General features: G+C 50.8%; 1 protein-coding gene across 1 annotated transcript; it reads left to right on the top strand.

Annotated features, from left to right (window-relative positions):
* Window positions 1–6,235: 6,235 nt before the first annotated feature.
* On the top strand, window positions 6,236–13,120 carry SMIM34 (small integral membrane protein 34). The gene is made up of 2 exons (XM_069008441.1): window positions 6,236–6,275; window positions 11,945–13,120. The coding sequence occupies exon 2, from the start codon at window positions 11,971–11,973 to the stop codon at window positions 12,382–12,384; it is 414 nt and encodes a 137-aa protein (XP_068864542.1). The 5' UTR covers window positions 6,236–6,275; window positions 11,945–11,970; the 3' UTR covers window positions 12,385–13,120.
* The last annotated feature ends 2,479 nt before the right edge of the window (window positions 13,121–15,599 follow it).

The raw sequence follows: 15,599 nt of genomic DNA on the forward strand, positions 1-15,599 counted from the left end.
TTTACCCAGGGCAGGGCTGATACCCAAAATCCACCCTCTGTTCCCCTTCTGTTTTTGGCTTTCCCTCCAAAAAAGGAAGATCCCTCTCTTTACCACCAGCCCAGCTGCCTTTCCATCCAAATCCTGACCTGGAGAAAGGATTGTGACAGAACAAAAGGCATTTTGAATAAATTAAGTAGATGAGAAACAAAGTGGTTCATGCCAGAGCTCCAGGAGCGTTTGGACAGCGCTGCCAGGGATGCCCAGGCTGGGATTGCTGGGGATTGTGCAGGGCCAGGGCTTGGATCAATGATCCTGTGGGTCACTTCCAGCTCAGGATATTCCATGATTTGATGCTGATCCAAACCCCAGTGCACAACACAGGCAATAGAAACAGAGCCTTTATTTAATACCAAATTATTTAACCCGACCTGTGCACATTAAATCCTCTCCTGGATTTTTCCATGGGCATTTTGCTCTTCATTTCCGCTCCCAGAAGTCACTGAAATGGAGAAATCACCAGGAACTCTGAAGGATCTTTCCTTTCTCCAGCTCTGGGCAGGTTTCCTCTTCCCTCCTGAAGTTCCTCCAGTGGGAACCAAGGAAGGCAGTGCACTCCCTGCTCCAGCTTCTCCTCTTTATTTATCCACAGGCATTTTTTAGGGATTTGCAGAGAATTGTGGAATTTTCAAAAAGAAGAAAAGAGCTGTCCCAACCTGCTGTGTTTATCAGATGTATTTGTGGGTTTATTCCATTAAATTTCCCATTCAAGGAGGAGGATGAGCCTGTACCTCCTGCAGGGACCACACCAGTAGGGCCCAGTTGGTCACCAGTTGCATCAGTGCCTGCTCTGGGGAAAGCCATTAAATCCCAGTGCAGGTGGCTCAGATAAACCCATTTTACCTGGGAATCTTCAGGAGAGGAGGAAGAAGAACCCAGGAATTCCAGTGTCAGAGACAACAGGGGACAACCCATCCCAGGCCTGGCCTGGGGCCACCGTGTGTGGCTGTAGCCAGATCCTTCCCCAGATCCCAAATATTCCTGCTCTGCTGACGCCTCCCGCTTCCATTTTTGGGACTTTTTGGGCAGATCCCATCAAGCTGTTCCCAATCCCTACGGATTTAGAAATGCCCAACTGCCTGTGGAGGGCGTGGGATGAGATGGTCTTTAAGGTGCAGCTCAAACATTCTGGGATTCTGTGGTGATTTTGGGAACTCCAGGTCGATTTTGAGGAGTTCACCAGAGCAGAAATGATGCCCCGAAGGGCCAACACATCACCAGAGCTGCACCTCTGTCCCAGCTGTGGTGACAGGGCAGCAAACACCACTTTTCCAGCTCTGTGCCCTCCTCTTCCACTTCCTCTGATCCTGATCAGAGTGTGATCAGGGGTGTGATCAGGAGTGAAACCCAGGAGGGAAAAGGTCTTTGAGAAGTTGCATGGATATTTCCAGTGTTTATCAGGCTGGGCCAGTCTCTAATGTTCATTTCCCTGCTCAGCTCTCGTGCTCCTGCGGGGATGGCACCGCTCGGGCCCTGGTGCCACCAGCAGCCACCCCTGCTGCCTTTGCTGTCCCAACGTGACGCTGGCTTGGCCAAGGGCTCTGTAATGGGCAGCCTGTGGTGGAAACAGGATGTGAAGCACAGGATGGGAGTGGCAGCTGCCTTCGTTCTGTCCTGGCGGTGACACCGCTGCGCTCGCGTGCCTGGAGCCGAGCCCAAAACGAGAACACGGGGCCACAGAAATGGGGATTTATTTTTTTTTTTTCCCTGTTTGCTCCCCAGGCACAATTAAAGGGTGATATCCAGAGTTTTGCTGCCAGGGCTGAGTCACGAGTGGCAGGACCCAGATGTGGCTCCGAGCCAGGCCCTGGCGCGGCTGCGGCTGCGCAGATCCCGCACGTGGCGGGGATCAGGGATCAGGGATGGGCAGGGATGAGGCGCAGGCTGGAGCACGTTCTGCGGGACAGGACAGGTCCTGGCAGCCTCCCGGTGATGTGGGGTCACAGCAGCAGCCAGAATGGAATTCTGTGGCAAAGGGAGAGTCTGAGAATGGCAGGAGAGCAGCAAAAGCTGTGGAGGTCTCCCAGTGGAGTGGGGAGGAAGCTGAGTGCATTCAGAGCCAATCATGCTGGGAAAAAAATGCTGGAAAAGCTGGGAAAAGAGGAAGAAAGAAACAAACTGAACTGCCTGGGACTTCTATCATCCAAATCCCTCACTGTACAATGTCCAATAACATCTCTTGTACCCTCTGGCTCACACAGCTCTTTTCTTTCACGGGATGTGCAAGGAGTTTTCAGAGTTCTCCTGTACTGCTGAGGAGAAATATTGAGAATATACAAGGCTCCTGCAGGAAAATGCAGCTAAGAAGGAGTGAAGAGAGCCCTGAGCTGTGCCAGGACCAAGCTGTTCCCACTGAGCCCTGGAGCAGGATCGGGCTGAGGGAATGTTTTGTATAAATCCCAGAGGATTCAGAGCTTTTCCTCACACCTACACTGAGGGTGGAGAGACAAACAGGTCACAGAGAGCCAGGCCTGGGGACCAGAAAACTGGGAATGGGATCCATGAGTTGGTCTGACCTGCTGTGGGACCATCCACAGAATCCTGGAATGCTTTGTGTTGGAAGGGACCTTAAAGATCCTTTATTTCCAACCCTGCTGCCATGGGCAGGGACAGCTCCCACGATCCCAGGGTGCTCCAAGCCCTGTCCAACCTGGGAAGCCAAGATGGCTCAGCCACCACTGAGAGCAGGAGAAGGATGGGGCAGATCCTCCCCCTGCCCAGGCAGGGTCTTGGGAAGGGATTTTCTGTGCAAAATATCTCCTGGCTCTAACAAATCTCCCTCAGCTCTTGCCTAACTCTCTGCAGCCTCAAAATATCCCCCTGGAAGTGTCCAAGGGCAGCTTGGATGGGGTTTGGAGCAACCTGGCATAGGGAAAGGTGTCCCTGCCCATGGGAATGGGCTGATCCTTAAGGCTTCTGCCTCCAAGACACTTTGGAGGAGGAGGAACAGGAGGAATGTTGGGGAAGGGGCATCCCTCAGCATCCCAGCCTTGGGAATGGTTCATTCCTGCAGCAAACACCTGCCAGGAGAGCATGACCCAGATTTTTTGGGAGGAGTCACAGGGATAACGTGCAGGGATCCACCTGTGGCCGAGGCCCTGAGGCCGCTGTCCCCGGTGACCGATGACCAATGACCGGTGAGGGCTCCTCACGTGAGCAGTGTCACATCCAGACATTCCTGCATCCCACTTCCTCCGGGCCAGCAGCCCTGGCTCAACAGGAAATGTCACTTGGAGACACGATCCACCTTCTATGTCCCGGGGCTGGCAGCATGGAAAACAAGCTGGGAGGAAAGTGGGGCTGGGAAATGCTCGAGGCTGGAGCTCATCCGGGCTTGTCCGGGCGCTTCCGTGGCTCCATGAATCCTCACTCCTGCCTCATTCCAGCACGTGGGATTTTAAAGGTGTTTGGTCATGTCCTGCCTGTGCTTCCAGGTATCCTGGAAGAGGGGACACAGAGATCAAGTCAATTCCCACCAGCTCCTAAACCCCAGCCAGGGTTTTGGTGCTCTGAAATCCAACATTTGGGCAAAAATAGGACTAAAATAGCCTTGCTTGATTGTTTCCTTGCCTAGTCTTTTTCAAAAATGAAATTTCAGGAATAAGGGGATAAATCCTCAGCTGTGCCCTAGTCTGTATCCTATAAAACTGATGGAAACTTTCCAGTTTATTTGCCAGCATTGGAAAGAACAGCCAGGTTTATTCCTTATGACCCTGGTATTCCTGCTCCAAACCCATTCCCTCATCCCTTTTCAAAAGCCCAGACTGCAGGGCTGTGGCTGGAGGAGGGAGGGGGACACCTTTGAGCAGGGGTCACTGGGAATTGCTATGGGGACGTGGCTGTGTCTGTGTGTCCCTCTCCATCCACACTCCCGGAATTCCCACCCTCCCTCTGGAAATCTTACCCCACCCCAGCTCCTTCCTTCTCAGCCCTGGGAATGGCAGCTGGATGCCCCTCTGGAAGATGGGGGATCCCTGCTGGAGGGTGTGGGATCCCTGCTGTGCTTCCCTGCTGAGGGCAAGGAGGAATCCTGCACCTTTTTCCTGGGAATGACTGGGGGGAGTCCATCCTCCTGCACTTTTCCCGTCACCAGTTAGAGGCTGATGCTAATCACGGTCATTAATTAGCGATCCAGCTGCTCTCCAGGGCAGGTTGGATTATGGACTCCCTGTCTCTCCCAGAGAATCAGGAAAATTCCTTCAGAGTCCCTGGCAATGAAACAAACCCCCCAAAATCGCTTGTCCCCCCACACGGTGCAGCTGATCCAGGGGTCATCACTCCCGAGGGATTGCTATCCACGTTTATCTTTCTACATTTCCACTGGACTTGGTTTCCAAGGAAAAAGAACCATCAAATCCAGGGAAGAGTCTGAAACTCTCACTTCAGAGAGGACATTGAGGGGCTGGAGCATGTCCAGGGCAGGGAAGGGAGCTGGGAAGGGGCTGGAGCCCCAGGAGCGGCTGAGGGAGCTGGGAAAGGGGCTCAGGCTGGAGCAGAGGAGGCTCAGGGGGGACCTCAGTGCTCCCCACAAGTCCCTGCCAGGAGGGGCAGTGAGGGGGGGTCGGGCTCTGCTGCCGTGTCCCAAGGGAAAGGAGGAGAGGAAATGGCCTCAAATGGCACCAGGGGAGGCTCAGGGTGGAGATTGGAAACAATTTTTCCCTGCCAGAGTGGTGAGGCCTTGGGATGAGCTGCCCAGGGAGTGGTGCAGTCACTGTCTCTGGGAGTGCTCAGGAGGAGTCTGGATGTGGCCCTTGGGGACAGGCTTTGGGGTGCTGCTGCTGCTGCTGGGCTGGCACTGGGTGAGCCTGGAGGGCTCTTCCAGCCCTGGTGATTCTGGGATCCAATGAAACCAGGTGGATTTTCCATGTGGGTTTGGCTCTTGGGAATGGTGGCTTTAAACCTCTCAGCACCACATTTTGCCCCAAAATCTGGGATTTGGCTGTACACAGCTCCCTTGGCCTGGCAGCAGCGATGTTTTACAGGAATGAGGGAGTTTCCCAGGTCTCTCCTTCCCCCTGGGAGCTCTCAGATCTGCTCTCCTCCAAGCAGTAGCTCCTGCTTCTGATTTTCTTTCCACTTCTGCATTTGTTAGCCAAAGGTGGAGCTCACTCACAAGCTGCTGAGACTTTTAAAGCTCTGTGTGTTCTCCAGAGGAGATTGGACACGGGGAAAAAATGAGCTGAGTCCCACAGGCAGATTTAGGAATGTGTCTGACCACAAATTAACGGCTGCTGCTGCTTCCCAGGGGCTCCTGGCTGCCGTGGGGCCCAGCTCTCCCTCCTGCTTCCCAGGAAAAATCAGCTGAACTCTCATCCTCCCTCAGCTGGGCTGCTTGCACAGAGGAGCCTCGCGCCAGGAGCCGTCTGTGCTCCAGATCCCAGTTAAATCAGGGATGTTGCAAGGGCTGGCCGGTGTTTTGTGTTGCTCCTGGAGGGGATTTGGCTGGGAAGGGGTGGAACTGCGGCTGTTTGGCCGTGTCTGAGCGGGTTCAAACACCCCTGCCCAGCTGGCAGAACAGGCTGGAAGGGGTTGGGGCAGGAAGATGGCAGCTCAGATACCGAGGTTGCCTCATCCAGCATCCTCTTTCCTATTCCTGGCGACTTTCTTTCCCCATCCTTTCTCCAGAAGGGTGAAGCAGGGGGTGGAGGTGTGCCCTGAGCAGGGACAGCTGTGCAGCCTCGTCCCTCCCAGGGGGACAGGGGACATTCCTGGGGGTCTGGGCAGGGAAGGGAGCTGGGCTGGATGGTCCCGATGGCTCCTTCCCACCCCAATCTATTCCATGGTTCCTCTGGTGGGACACGAGCTGCATCCAAAAGCACTGAGGAGGAACCAGGACACTCCCGACAGCCCCTGAGTTTAAAAATAATTAAAATTAATGGGAGCTTATAACCAATAACCAATAATCCCCCCAGGCCCACCACCTCCTCTCTCATCCAACACCAAACACCCTCCCAGAACAACTTTCCTCGTTTATTTTCCTCACCACTGACACACCTGAGTCCTCACCCGTGTTACCCTCCCCCTTTTGCCCCTTTCCCCGGAGCCCCTGGAGCGGGAACCTCCCAGGTTTCGGTATCCTGTCCCCGCCTGCCCGGACACTCCCTGCCGTGATTATCCCCAGCAGCAGCGAGGCCACTCCTCCGCTCTGCCCCTTAAATAGTTAAATCCCTGGAGCAGCCGGAGCCGAGCGGCCGGGGGGGAACAGGAGCTGCTCCGGGACTGAGCGGGCGCTGCAGGTGAGGAGCCCTGGGCAGGTAAAACAACTCACGGGTGCTCTCCCAGAGGCAGCAATTCCTTCTATTAATGATACCGAGCGCTGCTTTAATTGTTAATTTCAACTTTTCATTCATTTGGGGTGCATATATTGGATTTCCCCTCCCCCCGAAAGTCAGCTCTGTTTAACATTCTGGTTATCAGTAATATTTTTTTAAAATTAGCTAAATATGGTATTAGGCCTATAGAATAGACCTGTAGCCGTGTCTTAATGTGTCTTAATGTGTCTTAATGTGTCTTAATGTGTCTTAATGTGTCTTAATGTGTCTTAATGTGTCTTAATGTGTTTGTGTGTATGGGGGGAGCAGGAATTTATGCAAACCTCCCAGAGTGCATGGATTCATTCCTATTTATGAAGCAGGAGATGGTGGTTGTGGAATGGGTTGGGGTGGAAGGGACCTTAAAACTCATCCAGGGACACTTCCCACTGTCCAGGCTGCTCCCAGCCCCAATGTCCAGCCTGGCCTTGGGCACTGCCAGGGATCTGGGAATTCCATCCCAGGGCTGGATTTCTGCCTCCTGTCCAATCTACCCCTGCAGTGTTTGTGTGGGCCACGCCTCTGCCCCCACACAAAAAGGGTCACGCCAATCCTTAGGCTGTGGAGAGAGGACGAGGGGAAAGGGGCTGAGCCCAGTCATAGAAAAAAAAGGGAAAAAAATCGGATTTTTGACCTGTTTAATACAACAATGGGGAAAAGGAGCAGCACAGAGCTGATGGGACATCCCAGTCCCTTCCATCGGCACGGTGGGGATGGCTCAAAGGTTGGATCTGATGATCCCGGAGACTTTTCCCAAGCTGATTTCTGTGATCCCAGGCTCTCCCAGCACTGTCTGTGACTGGCACACGGACAAATAACACAATTTATTGATACTCAACCTGTTTCCTCTTCCCTGGGCACCTGGAGCTGCCCAAGAGCAGCCACAGATCCTTCCTTAGCTGTGTCTAGAGGCAGCTCCTACCCTAAACTTCTTTATTTTGGCTCATTTTGGGGTGAAAGCTCAGGTTCTGCCACTCAGTGGCTGCGAATTGTCCCCGCTGAAGGTCCCGTGCTGCTCCTGGTGCCATTTCCCTCAGGCTCTCGCTCTTTTCTGGGATTTGGGCTCTCTCCTGTTGTTTTCCTGTGGTCTTTGGCATGGGAAGGAAAACTGTGACGGGAAACTTCAATGTGTTTTCCCCTCCCAAATGTCTTCTGGGTGGACGGGAGGTTGATGGAGTTAAGTGGGACACGGCTCAGTGACCGCCACACTTGCTGAGATTTTATTTTTTTTAAATATATTGAGGGTTTTTAAAATATATTGGGATTTATTTTTAAAATATATTGGGATTTATTTTTAAAATATATTGGGATTTATTTTTATATATTGGGATTTTTTTTATATATTGAATTTTTTTAAATATATTAAGATTTATTTTTATATATTGAGATTTTTAAAAATATATATTGGGATTTAAAAATATATTGATATTTTTAAGAAAATATATTTTATCTGTATTTTTATATATTGAGTTTTTTTAATATACTGAGTTCCTTTATATTGGTTTTTTTTTATATATATATAGAGGGGTTTTTTTTATATATATAGAGGGTTTTTTTTGATATATTGAGGTTTTTTTTGATATATTGAGGTTTTTTTTGATATATTGAGGGGTTTTTTGATATATTGAGGGTTTTTTTAATATATAGATATTTTAAAATATATATATTTTATAATGTTTATTTATATATTTTTAATAGATATTTTTTTCATATTGAGGTTTTTTATATAGTCAGGTTTTTTTATATATTGAGTTTTTTTAATATATTGGGATTCTTTATATTGGTATTTTTTTATATTGAGTTTTTTAATATTCAGCGGTTTTTTTATATATATTGGGATTTTTTTTTATATTAAGGTGGGATTTTTTTATATTGAGGGTTTTTTAATATATTGAGATTTTTTAATATATTGAGATTCTTTATATATATATTGAGGTGTTTTTTAAAATATATTGAGGTGGTTTTTAAATAAATTGAGGGGTGTTTTTTTGATATATTGAGATTTTTTTTTGATATATTGAGATTTTTTTTTGATATATTGAGATTTTTTTTTGATATATTGAGGTGGTTTTTCTATATATTGAGATTTTTTAATATATTGAAGCTGGTTTTTTATGTTGAGGTTTTTTTTATATCGGGACTTTTTTTTAATATCAGGACTTTTTTTAATATTGACTTTTTTTTAATATCGGGATCTGAAGTGCCTGTCCAACAGTTCACTGAGCAGAAAACATTGATTTCCTTAGAAAGCAAAGTCTGAGTGCCTGAAAGTCAAAATTCTGGCCTTTTCTATTCAATTTTAAAGCCCCCAAAATTCGTACACCTTGTTCCCGGATCAGCCCCACTCCAGGAGTTGGGGAATCCACAGAATTCCAGAAGGTTTGGGTTGGAAGGAACCTTCAGGATGATCCCATTCCCACTCCTGCCAGGGGCAGGGACACCTTCCACTATCGCAGGCAGTGGTGGGCAGTGTCCATAAAAAACACGGATGGGAGCATCCAGAGCTCAGTCTCAGCTTTATCTGCCAGCAAATAAAGATAATTTGGGGTAGGGGTGGTTTGGGGCTGGGCAGAGCGAGGGGTTGTTGGGGTTTTGTTGAGGTAGGACTGCAGGGAGTTTGGAATTCCACCCAGCAAGAGGAGGAAGGAGCGGGGCTTTACTCCTGGGTTTTGGTGCCCTGTGCTTCTCTCGGCACCGCCCATAAATCCCGTGCAGCAGAACAGCCTGGAGGGCAGAGAGAGGAAAGGTGGGTTTGGGGCAACAGCTGAGAAAATCTTATAGGAAAACCCATGGATTTGCAGACAATCTTTTCCAGGATAAAACCTTCACCTGGGGTTCGGCCAAGGAATAAACCCCGTTCTTCGTGCTGTGCCCTCCCACAGGGGAACCTAGACAGGTTTCACTCCTGAGCAGAGCTGGGATCCTGGATTTCCAGTGCAGACAAATCCCTGAGGAGGGAATATTTACAGAAGCATGTGGGGACGGGAGAAGGGGAACGGCTCCCAATGCCAGAGGGCAGGGATGGATGGGAGATTGGGCAGGAATTGTTCCCTGGCAGGGTGGGCAGGCCCTGGCACAGGGTGCCCAGAGCAGCTGGGGCTGCCCCTGGATCCCTGGCAGTGCCCAAGGCCAGGCTGGACATTGGGGCTTGGAGCAGCCTGGGACAGTGGGAGGTGTCCCTGCCATGGCAGGGGTGGGAATGGTGTTATCTTTAAGGTCCCTTCCAAATGACTCACTAATTTTAAGTAGCCAGATTGGGCTGGGGCAGAGGGAAAAGTTTTACAATCCATGGGGGCTGTACTTGGAATCTGGAAGGGATTTTGCCTTTCTGTTCTCCTTTATAGACAAAAAAAATCCCGTTTAGCTCAAAGCTCCACCTGAGCAGCGTGATCCCACACACCCAGAGCTGCTGGAATTCCTTGGATTCCCCTGGAACATCCCCAGCTCCTGTGTTTTGCCTGTAAATCTCCACAACCCTCGGCCCCTGGATCCCCCAGACTCCACACTGGACTCCCACAGCCCCGCCGTGGTTATTTGGGCATTGCCAGATTCCAGGCGGAGCAGTCAGAGCCCTGCAGGATAAACACGCCCATTAACAGGGAATGGGTGCAAGGAGAGGAGACCTCCCCGGGAATGGCCATCCTTAATCATCCAGGATGTTCAGGCCATCCCAGCCAGCCGGGGGGCACTCCAGGGGTCTGGGGATGGGCTCATCCCAGGGCAGCAGGGAGGAAATGCCTCCATTCCCTGAGTCAGGAGTGCCGAGCATCCCCGCGCCAGGCACGAGGAGGGAGGATAAAACAATTCCTGCCAGAAGGATGAGAAAGGGAAGGAAGCTGCCAGGCGGGGACGGCAGCTGGTCTGACCTGGGGGTCAGGTGCTCTCTTTTCCAAGGACAACCATCCAGATATCTCAGGGGACACTGGCAGGAAGATCTGCTCTTTAGTCTCCATATTTTTTTAGGTTTTTAAAAAAACTCTTATTCACATTAATTTTAAGTTTAAATGTAAACCCACTTTTGTAACCCACTTTTTAACATCCACTTTTAAAATTTTTAAACTCACTTTTTAAATAGGTTCTTGTAGGAGATTTAAGGCAGAGCCAACCCCTCAGGTGTTTTACTGAGCTCTGGCTGCAGCAGGTGAGGCTGTTCCCTCATTTTTAAAGACCCTTTGGAACAGATGAGCTACACTGGTTAACCAAAACAGGCTGAAAACCAAGGAAAACTGCAACAAGGAATCATGGAATGGTTTGGGCTGGAAGGGACCTCAAAGCCCACCCAGTGCCACCCCTGCCATGGCAGGGACACCTCCCACTGTCCCAGGCTGCTCCAAGCCCCAATGTCCAGCCTGGCCTTGGACACTGCCAGGGATCCAGGGGCAGCCCCAGCTGCTCTGGGCACCCTGTGCCAGGGCCTCCCCTCCAGGAAAGGGAATGATTTAAGTTAGCAAAAATTGCATGTTTGGGATGAAACTCTTGGCCTCTGTTTCCAGCCCTCATGGGCAGATTGGCACAAAGCTTTTCTAAGATTATCACATTCTTCTCAAAGGCCTTTCAGAGAGCTAAAAATGATCCATGGATTTCTGTCAAAATTGGAAAATGGTTGCTGTCCAAAGCTTATTTTTGGGTGTGGGATTGGGAGACAAAGCAAAAATATTCTCATCTTTAGATTTTTCAGAATGGCAGGATTTTGAGGTTTGCTTAAAGGCAATGGTTTGCCCAGAGCAGCTGTGGCTGCCCCTGGATCCCTGGCAGTGCCCAAGGCCAGGCTGGACATTGGGGCTTGGAGCAGCCTGGGACAGTGGAAGGTGTCCCTGCCCATGGCAGGGGTGGCACTGGATGGGCTTTGAGGTCCCTCCCAGCCCAAACCATTCCATGGATCTGTGACAATACCAGTATTGATTTCCTCTGCTCTTGGTAATGTTACCTTTCATCCCGTTTCCATTGAGATAATCCCCGGAACTGGCAGTGTTATTCCCAAGTTCTGACTTCGATGCTGCATCACCAGCAGAAGAAAACCAGCCTGGGGGAGCTGTGTGTGCCCGTGTTCCATGCAGACAGCACAGCTTTGGATTCTCTGAATTCCTGCCCTAACTTGCCTCTGGCTTCCACTGTGGATCTCTGTCTGTCTGGTGTGCAGCTGGAGGATGGAATCCTGGAATATCCTGGGCTGGAAGGGACCCACAGGGATCACCCAGTCCCACCCCTGGCCCTGCCCAGACTCCCCAGCAATCCCAGCCTGGGCATCCCTGGCAGCGCTGCCCAAACGCTCCTGGAGCTCTGGCAGCCTCGGGGCCGTGCCCATTCCCTGGGGAGCCTGGGCAGTGCCCAGCAGCCTCTGGGGGAAGAACCTTTCCCTGCTCTCCAGCCTGAGCCTGCCCTGGCCCAGCTCCAGCCGCTCCCTGGCTGCTGTCCCTGTCCCAGGAGCAGAGATCGGAGCTGTCCCTCTGAGGAGCTGCAGCTCAGGTGAGCTCTGACCTGGGGCTCTTCCAGCTGGACATTCCAAGTGCAGGAATCCCCAGAGTGGAGGACAGGGAATGCTGTGAAGGCCCTGGGCTCAGCTAATCGGTTCTTTTTTGCTTTGTTTTGTTTAGATTGGGCATCTGGAGTGGAAGCTGCGATGGCTTTGAGCAACCGCACCAACAGCAGCTCGCTGCTGCCCAATTTACTGCACATGTTCGTGGAACAGAAAAAAGCCCTTCGGTTCAACAACTACAGCAACCCTGCCCTGGAGCTGCAGGAGGAGATCATGGCCTCGTTTTACATCCTCATCATTGTCGGCTTCTTTGGCTTCCTTCTCTTTGTCATGATGCTCAGCAACATCGTTTCCAGCAAGCCCGAGAACTACATGGATTATCTGTACTCTGGGAAGCTGGGCCCGCCCCGGAGCCAGGGGGAGCTGCCTGGAACTGAGAGCAAGGACACCTTTGTGATCATCAACAGCGCTGCCTTCCTGGAGCTGCAGCGGCAGGACGGCAAAAACCAGCCCGGCACTGAGAGGCTGAGCACAAACTCGGTCCTCAGGAATGTGTGAAAATGGTTTTGTTTCATCTTCCTTCTGTTCAGCCCACCCAGGGATGATTTTCCTTCACAAGGAGCCGTGCCAGGATGGGCATAGCTCTTGTGGAGGCTTCCCACGTGCAGCTGTGAAGGCACCGGAGTGAAACCAGTGTTATTCCAGGTCCAGGCCTTTGGATGGGAGGCTGGAGATGAATTCCCTGCTGGGCTGCTCTTCCATGGCTGTTCCTATTGTGTTTGCATGGCTTGGCTCTCGGGAAGAGGGATCACCTTTCCTTTGCCATTGCTTCCAGCAGGGTCAGGACGTGTCCAGCTGGGACAATGTGTCTGTGCCTGCTTCCCGGTATTCTTTATTCCCTAATTTATTTGGGTGCCAGTGAGCCCTGGCTGTGACTGTGCCAGCAGAAACAGGCACTGCAGCCTCTGTGTCCAGCCTCAAATGATGGGAAAGGGCTGGTGATCTGTGTCCAGCCATTCCACAAGGAGTGAAGGTCATTTCAAGGATCTGGAGGCACATGTTGGACTTGCTTCGTCTGCAGCAGGTTTTGGACAGTGGTCGTGCATTTCTCAGCAGCTCTTCCACACTTGGCTGCCCGAAACCCAGAAAATGAGGAGGGCCAGGACATCCCATTCCCAAGGGCTTGGAGACAAGACGAAGGGGAATGGCCTGAAACTGGAGGAGGGCAGGGCTGGATGGGAGATTGGGCAGGAATTGTTCCCTGGGAGGGTGGGCAGGCCCTGGCACAGGGTGCCCAGAGCAGCTGGGGCTGCCCCTGGATCCCTGGCAGTGCCCAAGGCCAGGCTGGACATTGGGGCTTGGAGCAGCCTGGGACAGTGGAAGGTGTCCCTGCCATGGCAGGGGTGGGATGGGATCTTTAAGTCCTCCCAATCCAACCCATTCCATGCTCCTGATGTCCCTGCCTTGGGCAGCCTCAGGGCTGACAGTTCTCAGCTGTAGCCCTTGAGGATGTGACACTGCTGTGCCAACAATCCCAAACAATTCCTTCGGGGTTTAGTGCCACCCCTCTCCTCATGGAATCCCACGGAGCTGCTGCTGCTTCCCCAGGTGGTTACAGGAACAAAGGGGGGAGTTGCAGTTTTGGGGTGTCTTTTGCAGGCCCCCACAGGGCTCAGGAGTGCTCAATCCATGCCCTGCAGAGCCCAGGAATCCAGGATGGGAAATTTGGAGAGGCAAATGCTGGTAGAGGGTTCCAGCTTGCTACACTTGGTCCAAGAATTCATTGGGAAAAGCTCTGGAGTCTGCAAACCCAAATGGTTGGAGACTGGTGGGGCAGATACTGTGAGAACTTTGAGGCATTTGGTTATAGGGGTAAAAATCCTATGAAATCCTATAAAATGGTGAGTCTGGGGGGTGAATGTTGGGGGCTCCACTCGGCCTCCTTTACGTTTCTTTGTGTGTTTGCTCGTTGTTACTGACAGGAAAAGAATTCCCAACAATTGTATAGGAAGCATTATTCCCTAATTCTCCTTCCACAGAGTTTTACTGTCTGGAACTTCACATTTTGCTACTGTGATGTTTTTCTCTCCCTGTTTTTCGTGTATCCTTTCCTGCCGTGATAAAGTGTTGTTATTATGGGATTTTGCCACTGTTCTGGCCAATCCAATTGGCTGGAATTGATTTATTCCATGTGGGCCACATCCTTAAAGGGAGTTTCCAGAGCCTGATCTCCTCAGAATTGTTCCAAGGCTGCCACTTCCAGATGATAGCCAAGCTGAAATCCAAACCACCCTCTTGGCTTTCCACACTTGTCCTTGGAATTCCAGAGTTTCAGCTTTCCAGCAGAGACCTCTCCTTTTTTGGACAGGTGCATATTCCCAGCCACTGGCTCCAGCAGAGACCAGTTAGGGATTGGAGTTGGTTTTGGATCCTTTCCTTTGGCTTCCCTGCTGTGTTGGCTCAGTCGGAGCCAGGATCTGCAATTCCAGCTCCCGGCAGCCACATTCCCATTGCTGCTGCTCAGCTGGGAAATGGGAGGTGTTTGAAGGTAGAAACAACATTTGAGCTTCCAGGTTTGCTCCCTCTCCCCAATGGGGATGTTTTCTCGAACGGGAAAGGTGGCATCAGAAATTGTTGGATGCAATTTCTGCTGTGCCACCACCAAGAGGAGATTCCAGCCTGACTTCCAGCAGCTCTGACAATTCCTGCTTTGCACACCCAGTTTTCCATGGAAACAGCATCAGGGAGCAGAGTTGGTGGTGCCTCATTCTGTGGTGAGATCCAGGTTTTGGAGGTGCCTCATTCCACGGTGAGATCCAGGTTTGAGGCATCCATCACCCGCTCCCGGTTCTGGGCAGGGATTTCACCTCCTGCACCAGTGGCTGCTGCAAGGAAGTGCCAGGCTGGAGTTTGAATTCCACAGGGAAGGTCAAAGTGAGCTTCCAAAACCAAATTCCCTGCTGGTAGATGAGAGAACTCTGATATTCCCTTGGGAATGAGCCCATTCCTGCTCACACCTTCACCAGCTCCTGCAGGTGGCTGAGGTGAGTCCTTCCCTCTGCACTGGGGGCTCCACATCCCAAAAGGAGAGGGAAAATCAAACCCTGACCACTCAGGATCTGGTGGCTTTGTCCCTTTCCCAACCACTCTGTCCCAGCCCCTTGGAGCTTTCCCTTCTGGCTTTTCCCTCCTCACCCAGGGAGATGCATCTGTACCTACAACATTTCAACCACGCTGATAAAAGTTCCAACTCCTAAAGAAATCCTGATCCTACGGAGTCCAGGCAGGGACTGTTCAGTATTTCCACCTGAAACAGTGGCTGGGATGAGGCAGAAGCTGTGAGTGTGATGCCAGCCAAGTGGAGTGTGATAAACTCAGCCTTGGCTGAGAATTCATAATGCTGAACCCCAACTTCCATCAGTTTTCACAAAGTCCCTGCTTTAGAAGGAAACCACCAGCTCTTGTACTGAGTCTGTTCTGAGGAGTTTAGGGCTCTTAATTTAATTATTGTCTGAATTTATTTTCTAAATTTGCCTCCTTTTTCCGTTTCCATCTTGCGGTCATCTTTGATTTGGGCAAGTTTTTCTCTCTTGGTTCCAGCAGAGCTAAAATTACCCACTTTTGGAAAAGTTTTTTGATACCAAAAATACAACTTTGGTGTGGGACTTCAGCTCATGCTCAGGAATTCATCAGCCAGCAGGAGGGAAAAGAGACTATTTAAATTGGGGGTGGTATTGGTTAGAAAAGGAATCCTAATCTTTGTCACTTTGTGT

Source organism: Aphelocoma coerulescens, chromosome 1 (genome assembly GCF_041296385.1).
Source record: "Aphelocoma coerulescens isolate FSJ_1873_10779 chromosome 1, UR_Acoe_1.0, whole genome shotgun sequence".
Lineage (NCBI taxonomy): Eukaryota > Metazoa > Chordata > Aves > Passeriformes > Corvidae > Aphelocoma > Aphelocoma coerulescens.